The 20,848-nt window shown below is 32.8% G+C and overlaps 1 protein-coding gene across 1 annotated transcript; it reads left to right on the top strand.

The window, feature by feature from the left end:
• The first annotated feature begins 5,639 nt into the window (after nt 1-5,639).
• LOC107902947 (pheromone receptor transcription factor) lies at nt 5,640-7,573 on the top strand. Its single transcript, XM_016829046.2, has 2 exons — nt 5,640-6,349; nt 7,428-7,573. The coding sequence occupies exon 1, from the start codon at nt 5,767-5,769 to the stop codon at nt 6,340-6,342; it is 576 nt and encodes a 191-aa protein (XP_016684535.1). The 5' UTR covers nt 5,640-5,766; the 3' UTR covers nt 6,343-6,349; nt 7,428-7,573.
• The last annotated feature ends 13,275 nt before the right edge of the window (nt 7,574-20,848 follow it).

Below are 20,848 nucleotides of genomic sequence, written 5' to 3'. Positions count from 1 at the left end.
ATGGTGCCTCCTCTATCTCCTTTTCCTTGATCCTGGTCGCAATCTATTGTCTACCTATCCTCGCAATGCTCATTAGCTTTTTTAAGGAAGTTGGAATATTGAAAGCTCTTAGACAATCATCTTGAATCCTCTGGCCACCAAGTAAAGTCACGAATCCTTCCACCGCCCTTCTTGTATTTCTCGAAATATATTCAGGCAGCCGTACTATTTTCCATTTTATCAAGAAACCCGTTTTCTTATGATAGGCTTTCTAAATTAGTAATCAAACTTGAATCAACATCTCTTTTCTAAAATACAAATGCAAAAAACAAAACAAAATGGGTTAGTATCAGGTATAAACATTTAATCCAATACAATCAAGAAATAATAAAAACTCCTAGTCAGGTATCTACTAAGGTTTAGAGTAATTCTACCTAGGGTAAGTTCCTAAGGTTCACTATATGCGGTTTTGGCTTCTAGAGCAAGGGTACCCGAACCAGCAGATTCCTCGATCCTCACCCATTATAGGCACATATAGACCGAGTTCGATTCAGGGGAATACATTTCCCTATGGCTACACAGAGATGAAAATCTCACGAAGACATAGGTACGGATGTATCCCGAAAGCGATCCACTACCCTGCACGGAGGTGAAAACCTCACGAAGGACTAGCTTCTCACTTCCACTTAGAGGGGTAAAATTGACCACGAAATGTAAAATGCAAATAAACTAACGGACTTAGATCAATCAAGCAAGCATATGATAAAAACCAATGAATGCAAAGGGGAAATCATGATTTAAAACAACTTTAATTTTCGACAAAAAGACACAAAATAATCAATTTATGGCTCGACTCTCTAATGGTCCCCAGTGGAGTCGCCAAGCTGTCGAAACCAATTTTTGAAAACAAAAATAAGTTATCGACTAAAAAAAATAAAAGTTGGAGTCGCCACCGATCCCTGATTGAGGTGTGATCGGCTCACCTTAAAAATGATTTTGGTCTGTGAAATTTGAAAAAATAGGTTCGAGAGTCAGTTACACACGAGGAAGGGTTAGCACCCTCGTAACGCCCAAAAATCGGTACCAAATTTGATTATTTTATGTCTTTCATGTCGAAAATTTGAAAAGAGTAAAAAAAATTTAACCCGTGAATGTATTAAAATGATAAAACATTCTCATTTCAAAGAAATAAAACACCACACCCAGTAAGTTAGGGCACAATATTTTAAATCTTCAAAATACCGAATATTACTTTTTGTTTTAGAAATTCTTATTTCGAGATGACGAAATGTCACGACCAGTAAGTTAGGACCCGACATTTTACATTCCTGAGAATAAGCTTTTATTTGAAAATTGCAAATTTATTGTGAAATAAATACTTAGCTTGCTAAATTCATCGAAAAAAATGATCACGATCCAGTAAGTTAAGACACGATCTTTCTCGAGAATCATGATTGCCAAATATTTAATTTTTTAAGAAAAAACAATTTTAATGCTAACAAAACCAAAACATATTTTCTTTAAAAGTATGATAAAATGCTCGTGCATTTATGCGTATACAAAAATCACGAAAATAAATTAATAATAAAATATACATACATTTTAAAAATAATAATCATAAAATGTATAAACATAATATGTTAGCAAATTATGGAAACATGAATACATATATATAAAAAAATGCGAAAAATATTTTTATTATAACTTTGAATAGTGCATAAATAGGTGTATTATAAAGAAATATATATATAGGATTAAAAAAATATGAAAAATGTATAAGTATTATAAAATAATAATATATGTATATATATATATTTATATAAAAACTATGAAAATAAAATAATAATAAAATATATAAAAACATGCATATGTATTTTAAAAAATGTTTTAAAAATATATATATATATATACATACATATATTAACATACATGCGTGTACATATAAGTATTGAAATAATAATAATAACAATAATAATAATTAATATAATAAAATTAATAATATAAGAGAAAATTAAAACGAAAACAACTGATTAACGACTAAAATGAAAACAAACGAAATTTTAAAGCCGAAAAAATGGAAAACACAAAAGGGACCGAATTAAAATGCGCCCAGCAGGAGGAGGATCAAAAGAGAAATTTTCCCAAACCACCCAAAATGCTGTGCAACACATGGATTAAATTGAAACAGTAATAAAACATATAGCAAAATTTAAGAGAAATAAAAAAAAGTAATTTAAAGGCATTGTAAAACAGGAGGACCAATCATGGAAATAAGCCATTGAACCTTGGCATAAAGTTCAAGCGGTGCTGTCTCTTTCACTTTAAAACAAAACCAATGGTAACCCTAATATCAACCACCATTCTAATTTCTCCAACAGACTAAACCTATGCCCACAACGCCACTCTCAACTCAGCCATTGTCCACCCTATGTTGATTCGAAGCTGAAAGTATGGAGGTTCCAACAATGCAACATATAGGTAAGGTTTTTAAAAAAGGTCATTTCTTTCTTTTTGTATTTGACTTAAAAAAAATAAAAAGAACAGAGACGGGAAATTATCAACAAAAGAAGAACAACTTTTTCACCTTCCAAATTTTTGCTTTTTCCTCTTTGTATTTTCAATAGGTTTTTTGTAATACAAATTTCCTACCCCTAAATCGGTTTTACAAATCCCTTTTTATACCCCAAAACAACAATAAAAAATCCGTTGTGCTGTGGTTCGTGATTTGATTTTGCTATAGGTGGGTACTGGAAGAGGCATGCGCGACGTGAGCAGTTACTGTGCGTTCGTGCATGGAGATAGTTGCTGCGACGTGGGACAATGGTGGCGTCGATCTGCTGCTGACTGTTAGTGTTTCTGCTGTTTGTTTTCTTGGTGTGATGGGCTTAGGTTTACGGCCTAGTGTATTGGGCCAAGGGTATTTGGGCAATGTTATGATTTTGGGTTGGTCTTATTTTGAATGGGCCGGGCAAAAATGGGCTATTACAATTAACATTTTCACATTGTGTGAACTTTGTGAATATGCTTTTATCTTTGCACACATGTTTGGTTGCTCCGACATCAATCCACCATGTATTATCATCTTGTGCCATATTAATTCTAGATATCATTACGACGAACTTTTCGTTATTATCAGCCTTAAAAGATGATTTCTTCGTTGAAAATCGACATTCATTCTTGAAATGTCCCTGCTTTCTACAATGATAGCATGAGCCCTTTTGTTTCTTTTTGAACTTAGGTGCTCAATTAGTTTGTTTGAACTTTCTCTTGAATGGTTTAGTAGTCTGTACTTCCTCCATAACATGCACTTTGGCATTTTCAGAATTTAGGTTCTGATCTTGTTTTCAATATTCTTCTTCAATACGAAGATGATTTACCAAAGCCTCAAGAGATATTTCTTCTTTCTTATATTTTAGACTTCTTTTAAAGTCTTTCCAAAATAGAGGAAGTTTGTCTATTATGGAGGATACAACAATCATTTCATCCATTTTCATATCATATTGCTTGAATTGATTCAACATCTTTTCAATATCACAGAATTATTCCATAACAGAACAACCATCAACCATTTGATAATTATTGAAACGAATGACAAGAAATTTCTTACTTGTAACATTTTCAGTCATGCATATTGTCTCTAATTTATCCCATAATTCTTTAGCGGTGACCTCGTTTTGGTAGGCGTCGAACAAACCATCAGATAAACCATTCAATATGTGGCCCATGCACATGTAATCAGCATTGTCCCATTTCTGTCTTTCTCGAGTTGCAGCAACAAATTCGTTATCATTCTCTCCAGGTCTTGGAGTATCCAAAACATAAGCAATCTTCAAAGTTGATAATAAGAAGTGCATCTTTTTCTACCATCGCTTGAAAATTGTCACCATCAAATTGATCAAGTTTGAAAAAGTTGGAAGCTAACTCCCTTAGTGTTCCACTTTCATGTGTTGTGGTAGTCATCATGAATTATATAACCTTAAAATTGTTAGTACAAATCTCCGGTGAAGAAAATCTCGAACACACGAACGAAACTCGAACAGAAAAAGAAGAAATAGGACAAGGCTCCAAGGCGTGTACCAAATCACTATCTTTAAGTTTATATTCGTCCCCACCTATTTTCGGTGTGCAAATGAGTTCCAAGCAAATTAACCTCGAGGATAAAATGAAGCCAATGACTATTTGCTTTTTGCACTGACGAGAATAGCCCACTATACACTAAGCAATATATGACAAGAAACTCAATTTCTAAAAGGATTTCTGCAGCAATACTTTATAAAATAATCTAATAATATTAGAAAATGAAGGAAGGAAAGAAAGAATATTAGAATTTGTTGGTGTGTTTTCCAAATGAAATCTCATTCCTACTTATAGGAATTTTCATGTCTCTTCATAGAGACATCTTTCATCAATAAGTGTCCTTCTGAATAATAATGTCTTTAAAATAAACATATAATTATTCATTTAATATTATAACTATTCAAATAATATTATTTAAATAGTTATAGTTCTTTTTCAGAAAATAAAATAATATAACTTTTGATTAATTACACTCATTCATTTATAGTTATTGGAACACTATAAATATTTGAAAATATTCCATTAATATTTAATTATATTAAATAGAATTATTGATATTTATTTATAAATCATTTATAATTTTTATTTTATTTAATAATAATGATGTATAATATTATTATTTATAGGAATAACATTTAACATTTGATTAATTATAATGAAAAAGAAAATTAAAAATTAGAATAAAATAAGAGTATTTTCACCTCCAAAAACCCGAATTATACCGTGAGAAAGAACTCTTTTTTATCTTAGATCTCAAATACTCCAATCCGAGTAGAAAAACTTGTCTTAATTGTTCATCCGCGACTTCATTGTTCATCAACTCCTCCTCCTTGCTGGAATAAGATATTTTGAAATAATTTTTTCTGCTAATATAACGATGGATTACGGTATCCGAATCTTGAAACATGAATACTTTCCCTTCTTAGAGATGACAACAATGGCGACTCTTGCCCCACATAACGTTGAAAGTTTAGCAGCTTTCTTGAACAAGTTCCATCTACGTCTCGAGGCTGTTATTTTAGTCTCTCTTAAATTATCCAATGCCATTGAACCAAAATAGAAGTTTTTATCTATTTTGGTACGTGAGTGCATATTATATATATCCTCTTTGATGATCTTAAAGCTCTTTTTCTTTTAAGTGTTTAATTCTTGGGTTTTCGAGGCTATTATTTTAGTTGTTATATTCTCCAATGCCATTGAATTAAAATATAAGTTGTTTTTCGATGATCAACTGCCCGTCACAAAAGAATCAATTACCACTACAAATAAAAACCTAGTTTCAACCAAAACATATATTTTCTTTCTTTGCTGATGGTGACGAGTAATATAGGTTTAGGCTTTCAGGCTTTCAAATTATATACATCCGAATTTTATGTATTAATATTTTCCCTAACTCTTTGGGTAGGATTATAACTTTTAATTTACTTGCTTATCAAAGAAAAAAAACCGAAAAATAATAATTTTCCTTATTATTACTTATGAAAGTAAAATATATTTCCTAATTTTTCTTACAGTTTTTAAATAAAATAAGGAGGTATTAAAACACAACTAAAACAGTCTTTCCTTTTAAAGCTAATCATCAACTTTTATTTATGTTTTTTAAGGTTTATCTATTTAGGTGTGCACGTTATATATCCTCTAAATGCTTTTTGATGATATTTAAATTTATTTTATTAAGTGTTTAATTCTTGGGTTTTCTTGGTGTGAGCAATGGATGAAGCAAGACCAGGAAGAAGAGGGGCCGGTCGAAGAAGGATTGAGATTAAGCGAATACCGAACCAAAAGAAACGATGGGTGACTTTTTCGAAGCGGAAAAAGGGTTTACTAAGCAAAGCTGCTCGATTGTCATCGATCACTGGGGAAGACATTGGTGTTGTCATTATTTCAGAGCAAGGTAGGTTTTATATTTCCGATAACGCCGATGCAGTTATTGATCGTTATCTGTCGATAGAAACTGGTAAAGATAATAATGGTGATGGTCGTAATCAAGGAATTGTTGAAGATGATAATAACTATGATGGTGATGGTCTTGATGATGGTGTTACTCTTCGTCTTTTTCCTCAAGAAATTGGTCAAGACGATGATCATAATGATGATGGGAGATTTGGGAATGGAATAGTGATGGATAAGCAAGGGTTGAACTTGAACCGGTGGGATAATGTTTGGAAGATCAATGATGGGGAGATTAAGGGCGAAAATTGTTTCATGGATCTAAATAAACCTCCTCACGATGATGATGGTGATGATGGTGCTGCTGCTGATGATACGATGATCCCTTTTCTTTGAGAGCAGTGTAAGGCTTTTAATATTTGATTTTTTTCTTTTGTTTTCTTTTTATTGTAATCTTTTAGAAATTGAAGGCTAGTTTGATTTAAACAATTCTTTGAAAGTAGTAAAGGGTTTGTGATATTGAATTTTCTTACCTATAGGTCTTTGAGAAATTACAGATTATTTCCTTCTGTTTCGGATTCTTTTATGCTTAACCTTCCATTGATAACTAAAGAGTACGTCTCCATATGCATAAGTAAAGGTCATTACACACCGACCAAAAAATTTATTTAAAAAAAAAAACATCACTCAGCAAAGAAAAAAATAAACCCAGAAATCAACTGCAGTTGCATCCTTCAATCAAATCCTAGTAACCATTAGGGACTGATTTAGGTTCAGAGGTGAAGAAGAAAGGCCGCAATGAATACAACTTGGTATGCTTCTGATTCAAAACACGATAGCCTGAAAAAGGAGCACCACTTATCCCTTTGTTTACATCTGTTGGAACATTGCACTATTGCAGCTTTCTAATGGAGACATTTCAAGGAAAGCCTCGCAATCTTTAAGGTTTAAAGCAGATATTTTTCTAAAGAAGTAACCCTTTGCATCAGTTACTACACTGCATATTGGGACAGTTTTCTCCAGCCCAACCTCGTCAACTGCTACACACTTTACTTTTGCTGAAGCCCCTGCAATCATGGAATATATTAAATAATAAAATTTCTGTTAGTAAAAAGCGTGAAATAGAATTGAACCAAAGTAAATACTATATACACTATGTTGAAAGCTGCATTACCTGCTATGGGATAGTAATTAGAACCTGATTTGCATAAAACGATCCCTTCAACACCGATGGGGAGTAGCTGTTCTTTCTCTTCAGGCTTTTCTTCTTCTGGTTTTGTTAGAACAACATATGGTTTTCTCTCATATTTAGCCTTCCCTCCCTCTTCTTCTAGCTTGGACTTGTAAGTGTATTTTTTTTGCTTCATAATTAGGCATGTAATTAGTGCTTGGGTTGGCATCATAGTAGGGCTTTGCTTCTCCTTCTAGCTTTGAACCATACACTGGTTTTACTTCACCTTCTGGCTTTGGCTTGTAATCAGGGATTGGTTTTGCTTCTCCTTGTGGCTTTGGCTTGTAATCAGTGCTTGGATTTGCATCATATTGGCTGTGCTTTGAAGTTGAACCATACTCAACCTTTGCTTCTACTTCTACTTCTAGTTTAGGCATGTAAACGCCTTGTTTTTCACCATACTCAGGCTTTGTTTCTCCTTCTGGCCGTGGCTTATTGTAACCAGTGCCTGACTTTGCTTCTCCTTCTTCCGACTTTGCACCATGATCGAGCTCTGCTTCTACTTCTAGTTCCGTCTTGTAAAGGCTTGGTTTTTCACCATAGTTGGGATTTGGCTGAGGACTGCCGGCATCATAATGATCATATTTAGATGAATCAGCTAAAGCAAGCACAAGCAAATGACAGGAGGAGAAGCCATAAGAATGGCAAGCAAAGACGACGAGACAAAGCCATGACTGTAAACTATTTACTGTGCAAATGTGTAGACCAAGAGAAACAAATATGAATATTGCAGGCTCTCCTGCATTACGGCTTTTATAAGGGAAAATATTTGGTGTAACAAAGCCATAATTAGTTGTTGCCAATGACTCATGAAAAATGTAGGAACTGCTACCGTGCATAATTGCCAACATTACGAAGGTCATGTACACCAAATATCATGCAATCAGACAGGTTTTAGCCTTATATTCCAAACAATAACATTATGTGACACTTCATTGTGAATAAGCGCTAATAATTTTATTCAAATATAATTAAATAATAATTCATTATAAATAAATACTTGAAATTTTAAATTTAAATTATGTTTTTTTTTGGTATTATAATGATTTAAATTTAAGGAAAAGTGAACACTCTACTAATAAGCAATAACTTAATATTACTAATATTAATATTTAATTATAATAGTTAAATTAATTAATATTTAATTATATTAAATATATTTATTAATAAGCACTAATAATTTCGCCTATTATGGAAAATTCCCCATTGCCGTAGGAGTCTGGGCCGTGTCTCAGTCCCAGTGTGGCTGATCATCCTCTCGGACCAGCTACTGATCATCGCCTTGGTAAGCTATTGCCTCACCAACTAGCTAATCAGACGCGAGCCCCTCCTTGGGCGGATTCCTCCTTTTGCTCCTCAGCCTACGGGGTATTAGCAACCGTTTCCAGCTGTTGTTCCCCTCCCAAGGGCAGGTTCTTATGTCACAGGCCACAGTTCGAAGCCCGTGACCATCGCGCTAAATGCATCCAATTGAGGTCTATTGCTCAGATGGGGATTATTTGACCCACGAGAGCTAAATCGATTCAAAGAGCGATTAGAGAAGCTTGTCAGATTAAAGCCTAGTTGGCCCGATAATGAAAACATGGCAACTTAGGCTGATATGGTAACTAATCATATATTGTAAAGATTAGATTAGATTTGATATGGCATATCTTATAAATCCCTAAAAATAAAGCGATATGGCTAATCTCGTCTGTCGATGTAAATGTATCTTGACCGTAAGTTTTGGGGGAGCTCAACTATAAATAGAGAGCCTCCCCCTCAATTGTACTCACTCCATTCATTGTTTCATTGTTCTTTGTGAATAAGAGAATATAGAGCATTTACTCAAACACTTTGCGAGCGTTCTTTCTGTTGTTCTTTGTTGTTCTTCTTTTGGTATAAATCGCTTCCGCTCTTCAATTTGGTGCCTTGGAGGAGTTCTTAAGGAATCCTCACTTGAGTTAAGGCTGACTTAGGCGAGTTTGGACAAACGGATCGCGTAAGGCCGCACGGATCGCAAGAGAAAACTCTAGCCCCGTGACACTTATCCGTTACTCACCCGTCTGTCACTGGAAACACCACTTCTCATCCGACTTGCATGTGCTAAGCATGCCACCAGCATTGAGCCAGGATCGAACTCTCCATGAGATTCATAGTTGCATTACTTATAGCTTCCTTGTTCATAGACAAAGCCGGTTAAGAATTGTCTTTCATTCCAAGGCATAACTTATATCCATGCGCTTCATATTCGCTTGGAATTCGCTCCCGTCCCTACTCCTGTCGTTGTTCCATCACCGTTCATCATTGTTGACCCCTTTCATCCCCATCCCGCCATTCAACATTGCCAACTCATCCACTCCCATCTTGAAAAACAAATTTTCCTCCCCTCCCCTGCCGCCATTCATCATCGCTAGTGCCTCCCGACTTGACGTTCATCATTGTTGACCTATCCCCTCCCCTCTCGCCGTTCATCATTGTAGAACCCCACCACCACCTCATTTTTTTCAACAATATTAAAGGTATCCATTTTTTCTCCCTTGATCTTGTAATTGGGATTATTAGGATTTTTACATACACGCGTGCACACATATATATATTTCTTGATTTTTTAAGAATAAATAAATATATTTCTTGGTGTTCTAATGTTTTTTCTTTATTCATTTGGTGCATTCTTTTATAACAAACGGTTTATGGGAATTTATTTTTAAGCATTTTTTATTAGAAAAATGTATTTTTGTTATATCATCTTTTTATTTTATTTTATTTAGTTTTATTCTGTTTAATTTCCATTATCCCTTCAAGTATAAAGAGTTACTTGTTTCACATTCTCATGTTAACAATAAGTTGTACAAGGATATGCATTTTCAGTTATAACATTGATGGACTAATTTTCTTTTTTTTTTTCTTTTTCTTTTTGTTTTCATCTTGAATTGATGTGTATAGGATTAATTCACAAAAGACTTTCCATTTCAAGTAAATAAATTGAGAAGTGTAGAACATAGGTAAATTGCTTCTTAATTAGTTTAAGCTTATTCATTTAACTTTCAGCCAGGATATTTCTTAACATATAGAAATTGTCTTATTAATGAAGTTTGATTAATGTCATTTGTTTGACACCCTTTTGGTTCCTCTCAATATTTTTTGCAATATTAATTTTATTGCAAGGGAAAGGGCATTGTTGACGACTTGATGTCAAAGAATAATTGATTTTGGTTTTTAGAACTGATTAAAATTTAATTTTATTAATTAGATTTTTGTTTCTGCTAAGTAAAAGATCAATGATCTTTTTAAATGATGATCAGGGGGTAGATTTTGCAATTTAAATGATGGTTTTACACTTAGTTATTTTTATGATATAAACTTGCAATTTGCATTATGGTACAATTGGCACTTTTTGATCTAAAGTTTATGATTTGAATTATATTGGTATTACTACTTGCTAATTGGATGTGAATTATTGTGTGGTTGAAGTTGAAAATAGTAAATATTGGGTAGAGGAACACATTTGATTTAGTTTAAATTTGCAAAATGGTTATGGTGGTGCTCATAGCAATCTACAGCATGACATCTCTTATTGTTTGACGTGTTATTATTTTTTGGTACTTTGTATAAATTTGCAAATGCCTTACGGTCTTTGAACAATGTTTCTTCCTTTGTTTATGGATACTATGCTTTTAATATTGTAGGAATTTTATGGAGTTTGAGGGTAAGTTATGTTTTTTTTAAAAAAAAAAACAACAATGATGAATAAAAAAAGTTTGAGGGTAAATGCTTTATGGTCTTTGAAGAAGCTTTCTCCTTTTAGACCAAAAATAGAGTATTCACCACGTGATGCACATGACAAGAATGAAGCATATTGAATTCAGTAGTACTTGAATTATTTTTTACAAATGTAAGGGATGATGATAGGTACATATGGGTGATGCACTTTTACCGCTAAACCTTTTGTCTAATTATTAATGTTAAATCTTAGTATTTTGTCTAATTATGTATGTTAAACTCTTACTATTTTTTTATCTTAATTTTTATTCCAATTTTTCTTTCGTTTTAGATATGGATTACATAATATAATCTAATATTTTTTTATGTAAAGTCAGTAAAGTATAGTCAAATTCAAAGGAGTAAGGACTTGTATTTTCTTCATACAACATTCATAATGTCATCCAAATGGCTAAGAAGTTAAGACGAATGAATGCATTCGAAAATCCCTATATTATAAATTAATAAATTATATAATGATTTAACAAAAATATCGGTTTACCAATATTTATAAGGCTTTACCAAAAATTTATAAGATTTTATCAATATTTTCAAATTTTCTAAACCTCATACCAAGTCTTAACAATAACAAAATTTCTATCGTTTTACCGATATATTTAAGGATTTACTAAAAATTTCTAAGAATTTATCAAAATATTTAACGAGTTACCAAAATTTCTATCGTTTTACCAATATTTATGAGATTTTACCAAAATTTTTAAATTTTTACCAATATTTCCTAATTTTCTAAACAACCAAATCTTAACAATTACAAAAAGTTCAATGGCTTTATCAAAATATCTAATAATTTACCAATATATCTAACGATTTACCAATTTTTTTTTTATTTTTTTACCAATATCTCTAACATTTTACCAAAATATCTAACAATTTATCAATATTTATGAGACTTTACCAAAATTTATAATATTTACCATTGTAATAGCCCGCTTCTAGTGAAATCGGAATAGTGGTTTCAGGACCACAAATCTGAAGTGAAAATAATTATTTTATTATTATTTTAATGTCTACAACATGTTAGTAGAGTCATATGAAAATTTCGTTAAGAAATTTTACCATTTGCATGTTCAATTTGATAAAAACAACTAAATCGCGTAAAATTCAAAAGTTGTGTTCTATTAGCTAAAGGTATTAATTAGCTATAGAATTTTAAAGTGGAGGTTCTTATATGGTAATTAGACCATTTAAATGATAGTGGACAGTTATGGGATTGGTTCTATTGAAATTATTAAAGTTTTGAAAGGTTGTGTTGGTAATTTAGTAATAAATGTTAAAATAAACAAACAAATTCTTTTAATTTTCTATCATCTTTTTCCTCCACCAAAAATGAAGAAGGAAGAACACCATTTAGGGCTTTGAAGTTTCAGTTTATTCTCTAGCTTGCATGTAAGTGCAGTTTTGTCTCGTTTTTAATGATTTTTATGTTTTTCGCATCGTTGTAGCTTAATCTAGATAATTTGGGGACAAATTTGCAAAACTATTGAATAGTTTGAGCTTCGCCATTGATGAATATGTTAGGGTTTTGAAGTTTAATGGAAGAAAATGAATCTTTGTTGTGAGTTAAACAAGTTTTGTAAAGTGATTTTTGATAAATTTGTCAATAAGGGGTTAAAATGAAAAATGTGAAATATTCATGGTGTAATTTGTTAATTAATGAAATGTATGGATTGCTATGAACATATATGATATTCGACTAGGCTTAGGTGTGGATGAAATTGCATGAATTTCATTTTACGAGCCTAGAAACTAAATTGTAAAGTAGTCAAAAGTATAGGGGTAAAATAGTAATTTTTCCAAAACATGATTTTTTGGATTAAATTGATTAGAATAAGGTTTAAACTAGTTAATTTTGATTATATAGATCAAGAAAAGCAAAGTACTAAATTTGATCGGGGAAAAGATAAAGTGTTGGAGTAATTGATCGATTTTCTCCATACGAGTTTGAGATAAGTTCGTATGTTTATTAAGCATTAAATTATACTTTATTTAAATGCTTTATTATTATATTCTTGATGACACGACTACTCGAAAATATGCAACAAAGTTTCAGCGACTTTCGGACCCCGTTTGAACTTTAGGAACATATAGGATACAAATGACATGTCATTAGGGGTTACTGTGTTTTGGGTGCTGGTCTCGTACGTCCTACCAGTGGCTGAGTTTTTGGCATGTGTTGCGGTTACTTGACAACTTGTGTGAGCAGCACCGTGTAGCTACGTCTTAACTGTCAGCTTGTGTGAGTAGACCCATTTATGGCTCAAGAGAGAGCATTGATATGTGATATGAGACAGTAGTGGTGTTGACCACATAATGGCAAATAGTGTGTGAGATTCCTGTGTATCGGATATTATTCTAGTGGTTCAATGGGTAAGAGAAGAAAAATAATTGGCAAATGCTTTAATTAGAATTGCTATGAAAGAAATTGAAAGGTATGAGTTATTGAATGATCGAAATATGCTTAGTCACATGCTTGAAAATGTGAATGCACCTAGGTAGTTGCATTTATGCTATGATGTCTTGAGATGATTTGCTAGTTTATATGATAATTAAAATTGAGTGGCTAATGTTGTTTAGGCTACGTCCAAGACATGCTGGATTGATTTTAAATGGAATATGCTTATAAATGGAAGTGGTAAGATTTAATTTTAAATTACAAACTTACTAAGCTTAATTGCTTACTTTTTGTTATTTTTCGTGTCTTATAGTGTTTCAGAAGCTCGTTCGGATTGAAAGTTGTCAGAGATCTCATCACATGATCTATCGGCTATTTTGGTACTTTCGGTATATATATATTGGTTTAATGGCATGTATAGGTCATTTTGGCTAATGATAGCCTGTATGTTTTGTTATGTTTTAACCATTTGATTTGGCTTGAATTTGAGTATATTTTGTTGTACATATGTGTAATTGGTCTTATCATAATGATATATGTTTATCTTGTGTGTGTGCTAGTTACGAATTGGTATTTTGGTATTATATAGATGAGTTTGATAATTGGCATATAGGTTAAGATTTAGGCACATTGGTGCATATATGTAGTTGATCATTTAGATGGATTTTGGTAACATAATTGGCATGTTTTGAATGGTCAATTGAGATGCCTATGGGCATCATGGTTGTTGGTGATGATGTTGCATGTTTTAAGCTTGATTTTGGTTGGTTGAATGCCTACTTATGATGTGGTCATATGCTATTTGATATGTTTAGGTTGGTTCAATTTTGGGTGAGAAATGTGGCTTAGAAAATGACCTATTTTTGTCCACACTAGCAGAGACATGAGCGTGTGTCTCAGCCGTGTGTCTGTAACCTATTTAGGAAGTAAGTTAGTAGCCTCACACGACCCAACACAGGGGCATGTGGCTTGGTCATGTGGCACAAGTCAATATACCCTCTAGTTTTCACACGACCTAGCATACGGGCGTGTGGCTTGGCCGTGTGATCCAAGTTAGTGAGTTACACGGGTGCGAAGATGGGCTGGGACAGGCCGTGTGTACATATTTTGAATACCCACACGGTCTAAGACACGAGCGTGTCTCTTGACCGTGCGAGACATACGGCCTGGTCACACGGGCGTGTGTCCCCTGCATTTGAAATTTTTCAATGTTTTCCTAAAAATTTCTTGAGTTCACGATTTAGTCTTGATTTGTTTTTGTTGTTTTTTTGGGGCCTCGATGGTTCAATGTATGATTGTTTGATCTCCAAGTCTGGTAATGCTCCGTAACCCTATTCCGGCGTCGAATACGAGTTAGGGGTGTTACAAATATTTCCAAAATTTTTAAACCCCATACTAAATATTATCAATTACCAAAATTTCTAAAGATTTACCATTATTTCTAAGGATTCCCTAAAATATCTAACAATTTATCGAAATTTTTAAGGATTTACCAAAATATTTAACGATTTACCAAATTTTCTATCATTTTACCAATATATCTAACAACTTACCAAAATTTCTAATGATTTACTGTAACATCTCATAAAACGGGTTAGAAGAAATTGAGTTGTGAAGTCAAGAGTAGTCATCTCTCGATTTTGAGTTAAGATATTAGAAATTTTGAACAAAGAAATTGATCTGGTTCAGTGGTTAAGAGTTCTAGTTATGTGTGTGAGGTTCTAGGTTGGAATCATGTTTCTTAAAATTTTTCTATTTGATCAAACCCCTATTCTTGACCATATGGCATAAGTTCTATTTCCGATCAACTTATGACAATAATAAGCTTGCTAGTTCAATGGTTAAGCTTTAGTATACCCTCTAGTCTTGTGTTTGAGTCTCTGCGTAAGCAATGAGGAAATATTTCGTGCTATTCTGTAATTTTGTTTGTTTAGTTGGTTTAAAAAAAGGTAAGTTAAGTAATTTCTTTTTTATTTTTTTCCTAGGACATTCTCCTCCCTTCAATTTCTCTTTTTGTTTTTGCTTTTGTTCCAACCAACCAACCAACTATACTTTTCTTTTCTTTTGCTTCGACATTTTGTCATTGACTCTTTCCATATTCGTTACGTCAAGTCCTTCTAGGCTTTTAGTTTTCAGGCAAATTGTAAGTGATCCTGATTCAATTTTATTTGCTTAAGTTGATGGTGGTTGAAGTTACGTTATTTTTGTTTGGAATGGATTTCTGATTTGTGTAAGTTTTTGTCAAACAAAGTTCTCAAAAGTAACATTCTTTCAACGTTCTAAGTTTGCACTGTTGATTTTGTGCGAGGTAAGCATTAGTTTTCGTTTTGAGATTTCATGTTGAACTTTTTTGACATAATTTCGAGATTGGATGCTAATCTTAATGATTTGTTTCGAATAAGTCGTTTGATCTGTTGTTGTAATGTAGTTTTAGGGACGAGGATTCGTCATTTTTGCTTCTGCATTGAATCAGTATTAAGTGGGTGTAGGAAACCCCCTCTTCTTCTTCGAATTTTGGTCGTTAGAAAATGAAATTTTCGAAGCCATATGGCATTGTTCCAGGTCATGTGTGTTAGAGTATGCCCAAAGATCAATCATGAGATGGTTGTAATAACATACTTGATTTATCATGTTTATTAATATAAGGCGTTACCATTATTATTTTAGTTTCTTTTCTGTGTGTATAAATAAACTGTTTTATAATAATGTCCTAAGAATAATATGATTAATCTTAAAAGATCCTTAGTCAAGTATTATTGTTGGACAGGACAACGATAATGCATTAAGACTAACATGTAGTTGATTGATGATAAAGAGTTGTCATTGATATGGAATGTCAGAATTGATGCATGAATATGTGTGTTAGAGAACAACATATGAGTATGTTTCTTGGATTATTATGTAATTTCCATGACATTACTCATAGTGATTAATATGTATATGATCCTCAGACTTGAGATCATCATAATCCCAAACATCGTGAGTAGTATATTTTGATATAGTCAAACGTACACCATAACTGGTTGTTCTATAAAGGCTGATGTTGGATATACCACAATCGATGTAGAGGGATATGGTTGGTCGATATAGAATAAGTCCCTCCTACATAATGGAGTGATATCTTAGGCCACTTGATTAAGTGAGACTAGAAATGCATGGCCATGCTCAAATAAGTTGATATGAGATGTCATACTTATTTGTATATCGTAGTCTGCTTAAGATATCAAGGAACATGGAATGGACTATACAAGTGTGACTATTCCATGACTTGTGTCCAATCCAGAGATAAAAGAGTTAAGGATTATTGCATAAAAGGTTAATCATAAAAATGTTATGTCGAATCATGATCTCTTGTGACTTAGGTAGCAATGATGCATTGCTAGATGCCACTCATTGTTTGTAACATTGGAATCATTCTAGTATTACTACTAATGTTACAGGAACCTATAGGGTCACACCCTATAGTTGAAATGAACGGAATAAACCATAGTTGGTATTATTTTTGGGTGTCGCTTGAATTAAATTGATTATAGAATTAATTTAATTCGGTAATCAAATTTCCAACACATTATGTACAAGGTTGTTGTACGCATAATGAGAACATGAATTTGGTTAGCATATGAATTCAAACAAATATATGGTTTACCGAAATTATATTATAATTAATGTAATTATAATTTTCGATTTAAAATATTATTATATTTATTTAATTCCTAAAAACCCTAAAATAAAAGGATATATAGGAATCTTGTTTTTCTTTGCTTTTAGGTCTAGCAGCCGTCAAAGAAAAATAACTTTCAAAACTATTTTGGGGATTTTTTCCGTTCGTAGTCAACTAGGTGGATTACGCAGAGGTCGGATTCTCGATAGATTGCGGCTTGGTTTGACTGTAGATCAGACTACACGTTGTTGAGAAGTTGTTGTCTACTCAGAAAAACATTAGGTAATTTCGTAACCTTTTTCACCTCGATTCGTTCCTCACACATGGATCCGTGGTTAGGGTCGCCGATTTTAAAATTTTCGCTGCGCCGTAGGGGTGCCGGCGATCCAACAATATGGTAGGCCGTGTAAACCACACGGTCGTGTGCCAGGTCGTATAAACCATACAGTCGTATACCAGGCCATGTGGCATGCCATGTAACTCACTGTTTGCGGATTAAGACCATACAGACAGGTGACATGGGCGTGTGCCTAGGCTGTGTGTGGTTATGTGTTATGCAGGGTTCACATGGCCCAATGACACGGACATGTGTCCAGGCCGTGTAACTCACTGATTGTGGATTAGGACCACACGGGTAGGTGACACAGGCAAGTTCACGGGCGTGTGCTGGATTGTGTTAAGGCACACGGGCCAACTATCCAAGCCATGTGAAACCACACGGGCGTATGGACCAATATTTGAAACTTTTCCCTCAGGCCACAAGTATTGTTCGAAACGAACACAGGCCTACTGTAAGGTCCGTATGATTTGAATTAGGCTGTAAAACTTGATATCTGATGATCTGATTGTAACACACCTAACCCGTATCCATCGTTGGAACAGAGTTATAGAGCATTACCAGAGTTTACAGAACAAATAGACAAAAATTTCAAAAATTTCATATCATATAATATTCATGTCAGAAACCAATCGAAGTCAAATATATTGTCTCTTATATGAGACTTCTAAGCCCAAAATACGCACTAAAATAAGTCGAGACTAAATCGGGCACTCAAAGAATTTTTTAAAAAATATTAAAAATTTTCAAAGCTGCAGGGGTCACACGACCGTGTGGCCAGGCCATGTGAATCACACGGTCAGGAGACACGCCCGTGTCTCAAGCCGTGTGAACATTCGAAATAGGGACACACAACCGTATTCCAGCCCGTGTCTGTGCCCAAGTAACTCCCTAACTTGGGTCATACGGCCAAGACACACGCCCGTGTGTTAGGCCGTGTGAGCATACTGACTTGCTTAATTTAAAAGACACAAGGGCACTTTATGTAATTTAGTCTTTTTTTTATCAATTTAGGTATGTAAACGGTAAAATTTATTAACGAAATTTTTATACAATATTTCTATCATACTGTAGACTATAAAATAATATTAAACTAAAATTTTTTACTTTGAATTTGTGGTCCCGAAACTACTGTTTTGATTTAACTGAAAATAGGTTGTTACATTGATGATGAACAACTTGTGATCTGTACATATATCTGCTATGTTTGAACCTAAATAAGTAGGGCTTATCAGAACGTAATGTGCTTTTTCTTAATGCATGCGAACTATCCAGGTACGATCTGTATTCTATTAAGTTTGATGGTACGCCTCTACGTCACTCTGTTGATTAAGAAAATGTGATATCCAAATATGTTGAATCGATTGATATTGATTCATATATATATAACCATGCATGTGACTTCATGACAATCTGATGTGATCTGCTGAGGTTTGATAAATTTGTTTTACAAAGCATGGACTCTCATGCCTACTGATTCTGTTATAGTTTGATAGCATGACCTACATACTTATTACACTAACTCTGTATGTGCATACCATGACATACTGCATGGGATTTGGGATGATGTGAAAGGAGGAAATTTTTTGCAGTTTAATAATCTGCATTATCTAGTGGTTTATCCACAATTCTGTTCTAGCAGCTTGCCTGCGCTATAGTGGCTTGACCACATGTATTTAATCTAGCAGTTTTAATTGCAAAATACTGGTAGCATTGAACACAATTATCTATTAGTGTGATTCGGCTGGACAAGTTTTGGGGGAACTTTATTTTGGTATGTAGTGGAGTTGGGTAGGATGTTTTATGATAAATCTATATTCTGATTTGTTTGAAAAATACCGCATCTGCATAACACACATCCTCTGCATAGCTCTGTTTGGTTTTGCTTTGTTCTGTCCTATTCTGCTCTGCTCTGTTCTGTTTGTTCTGCTTTGTCCTGTTCTAGTTGGGTTGTGTTGTTCTATTATATTACACTTGCTATTAGATTCGCTGTGTTTATTCTGATTTATATACTATGTTTTGTTAACTATAATTGATGTTGGTTATACACTGGGCTTTATAGCTCACCTTTTGTTTTGTCTTTGTGTGTTCAAGTAAGTCTCTAACTTTGGACCGGATGGTGTGTGGGAGCTAGGATTGTTTTGCAATAATGTAAAAAAAATTTTGGTCTTTTGAGTTTGTAATCTATTTCTGAGCTCGTATTAGTTTTTGCTAAATTCATCAGTAGTTGATAATTTCTAACACTAAACTACAAAATCACTCAAGTCGACAAAATGAATTTTGATTCTCAACGTGAAACTTTGAAAAGAGTTTTCACCACGAATCAAGTAAAGTTTTGAATATTTTCTGAATAATTACTGAAATCAATTTTCAATACGTTGGTGCAACCCGTCCAGATTTGGCTTGAACTCCTATGCTAGGTTTGGGGTGTTACATTTACCAGAATATCTAACAATTTACCAAATTTTCTATCATTTTACCAATATTTTCTAAGATTTTACTAATATTTCCAAATTTTCTAAATTCTACATCAAGTCTTAACAATTACCAAAATTTCTATGACTTTACCAATATTTCTAAGAACTTACCAATATATATCTAACGATTTATCAAAATTTTTATCTTTTTATCAATATTTATGAGACTTCACCAATATTTTCAAATTTTCTAAACACCATGTGAAGTCTTAACAAATACCAAAATTTCTATGACTTTACCAAAATATCTAATGATTTACCAAAATTTCTAAGGACTTACCAATAAATCTAACAATTTACCAATATTTCTGAGAATTTACCAAAATATCTAACAATATATCAAAATTTCCATCGATTTACCAATATTTTTGAAACTTTACCAATATTTCTATGAATTTACCAAAATATTTGGCGATTTACAAATATATCTAACAGTTTATCAAAATTTATAAGGATTTACCGATATGTCTAACAAATTATCAAAATTTTTAAGGTTTTACCGAAACATCTAATGATTTACCAAAATTTTTAATGTTTCACAAAAATATCTAACGATTTACCAAAATTTCTAAAATTTTACAAATACTTCCAGATTTTCTAAACCTTATACCAAATCTTAACAAGTACCAAAATTTCTCTAACTTTACCAAAATATCCAATGACTTATCAATATATCTAAAGATTTACCAATATTTCTAAGGATTTATCAACATATTTGAAGATTTTACTAATATTTTCAAAATTTCTAATGGTATACCAAATCTTAACAATTATCAATATTTCTAATGATTTTATCATAATTTGTATGAATTTACCCATATTTTTTTGGATTTACCAAATTATCTAAGATTTTATCAATATTTCTATCAATTTATCAATTTTTATATGAACTTACTAAAATATCTAACATTTTACCAAAATAATTAATTTATCAAAATACCTAAAACTTTTTTATTTTTATTTTTATTTTTATTTTTATTATCAATATAACCAAACCTCAAACATTGTATCAAAATTCTTAAAATCTCTATTTTAACCGGTA

The sequence above is a fragment of the Gossypium hirsutum genome, chromosome D05, assembly GCF_007990345.1.
Source record: "Gossypium hirsutum isolate 1008001.06 chromosome D05, Gossypium_hirsutum_v2.1, whole genome shotgun sequence".
Taxonomy (NCBI): domain Eukaryota; kingdom Viridiplantae; phylum Streptophyta; class Magnoliopsida; order Malvales; family Malvaceae; genus Gossypium; species Gossypium hirsutum.
Note: the sequence above shows the minus strand (reverse complement) of the source record. Positions and strands in the feature narration are given on the sequence as shown.

Bases quoted from the DNA above. Each gene is read 5' to 3' on its own strand.
- LOC107902947 (XM_016829046.2), top strand. From the start codon at position 5,767: ATGGATGAAGCAAGACCAGGAAGAAGAGGGGCCGGTCGAAGAAGGATT.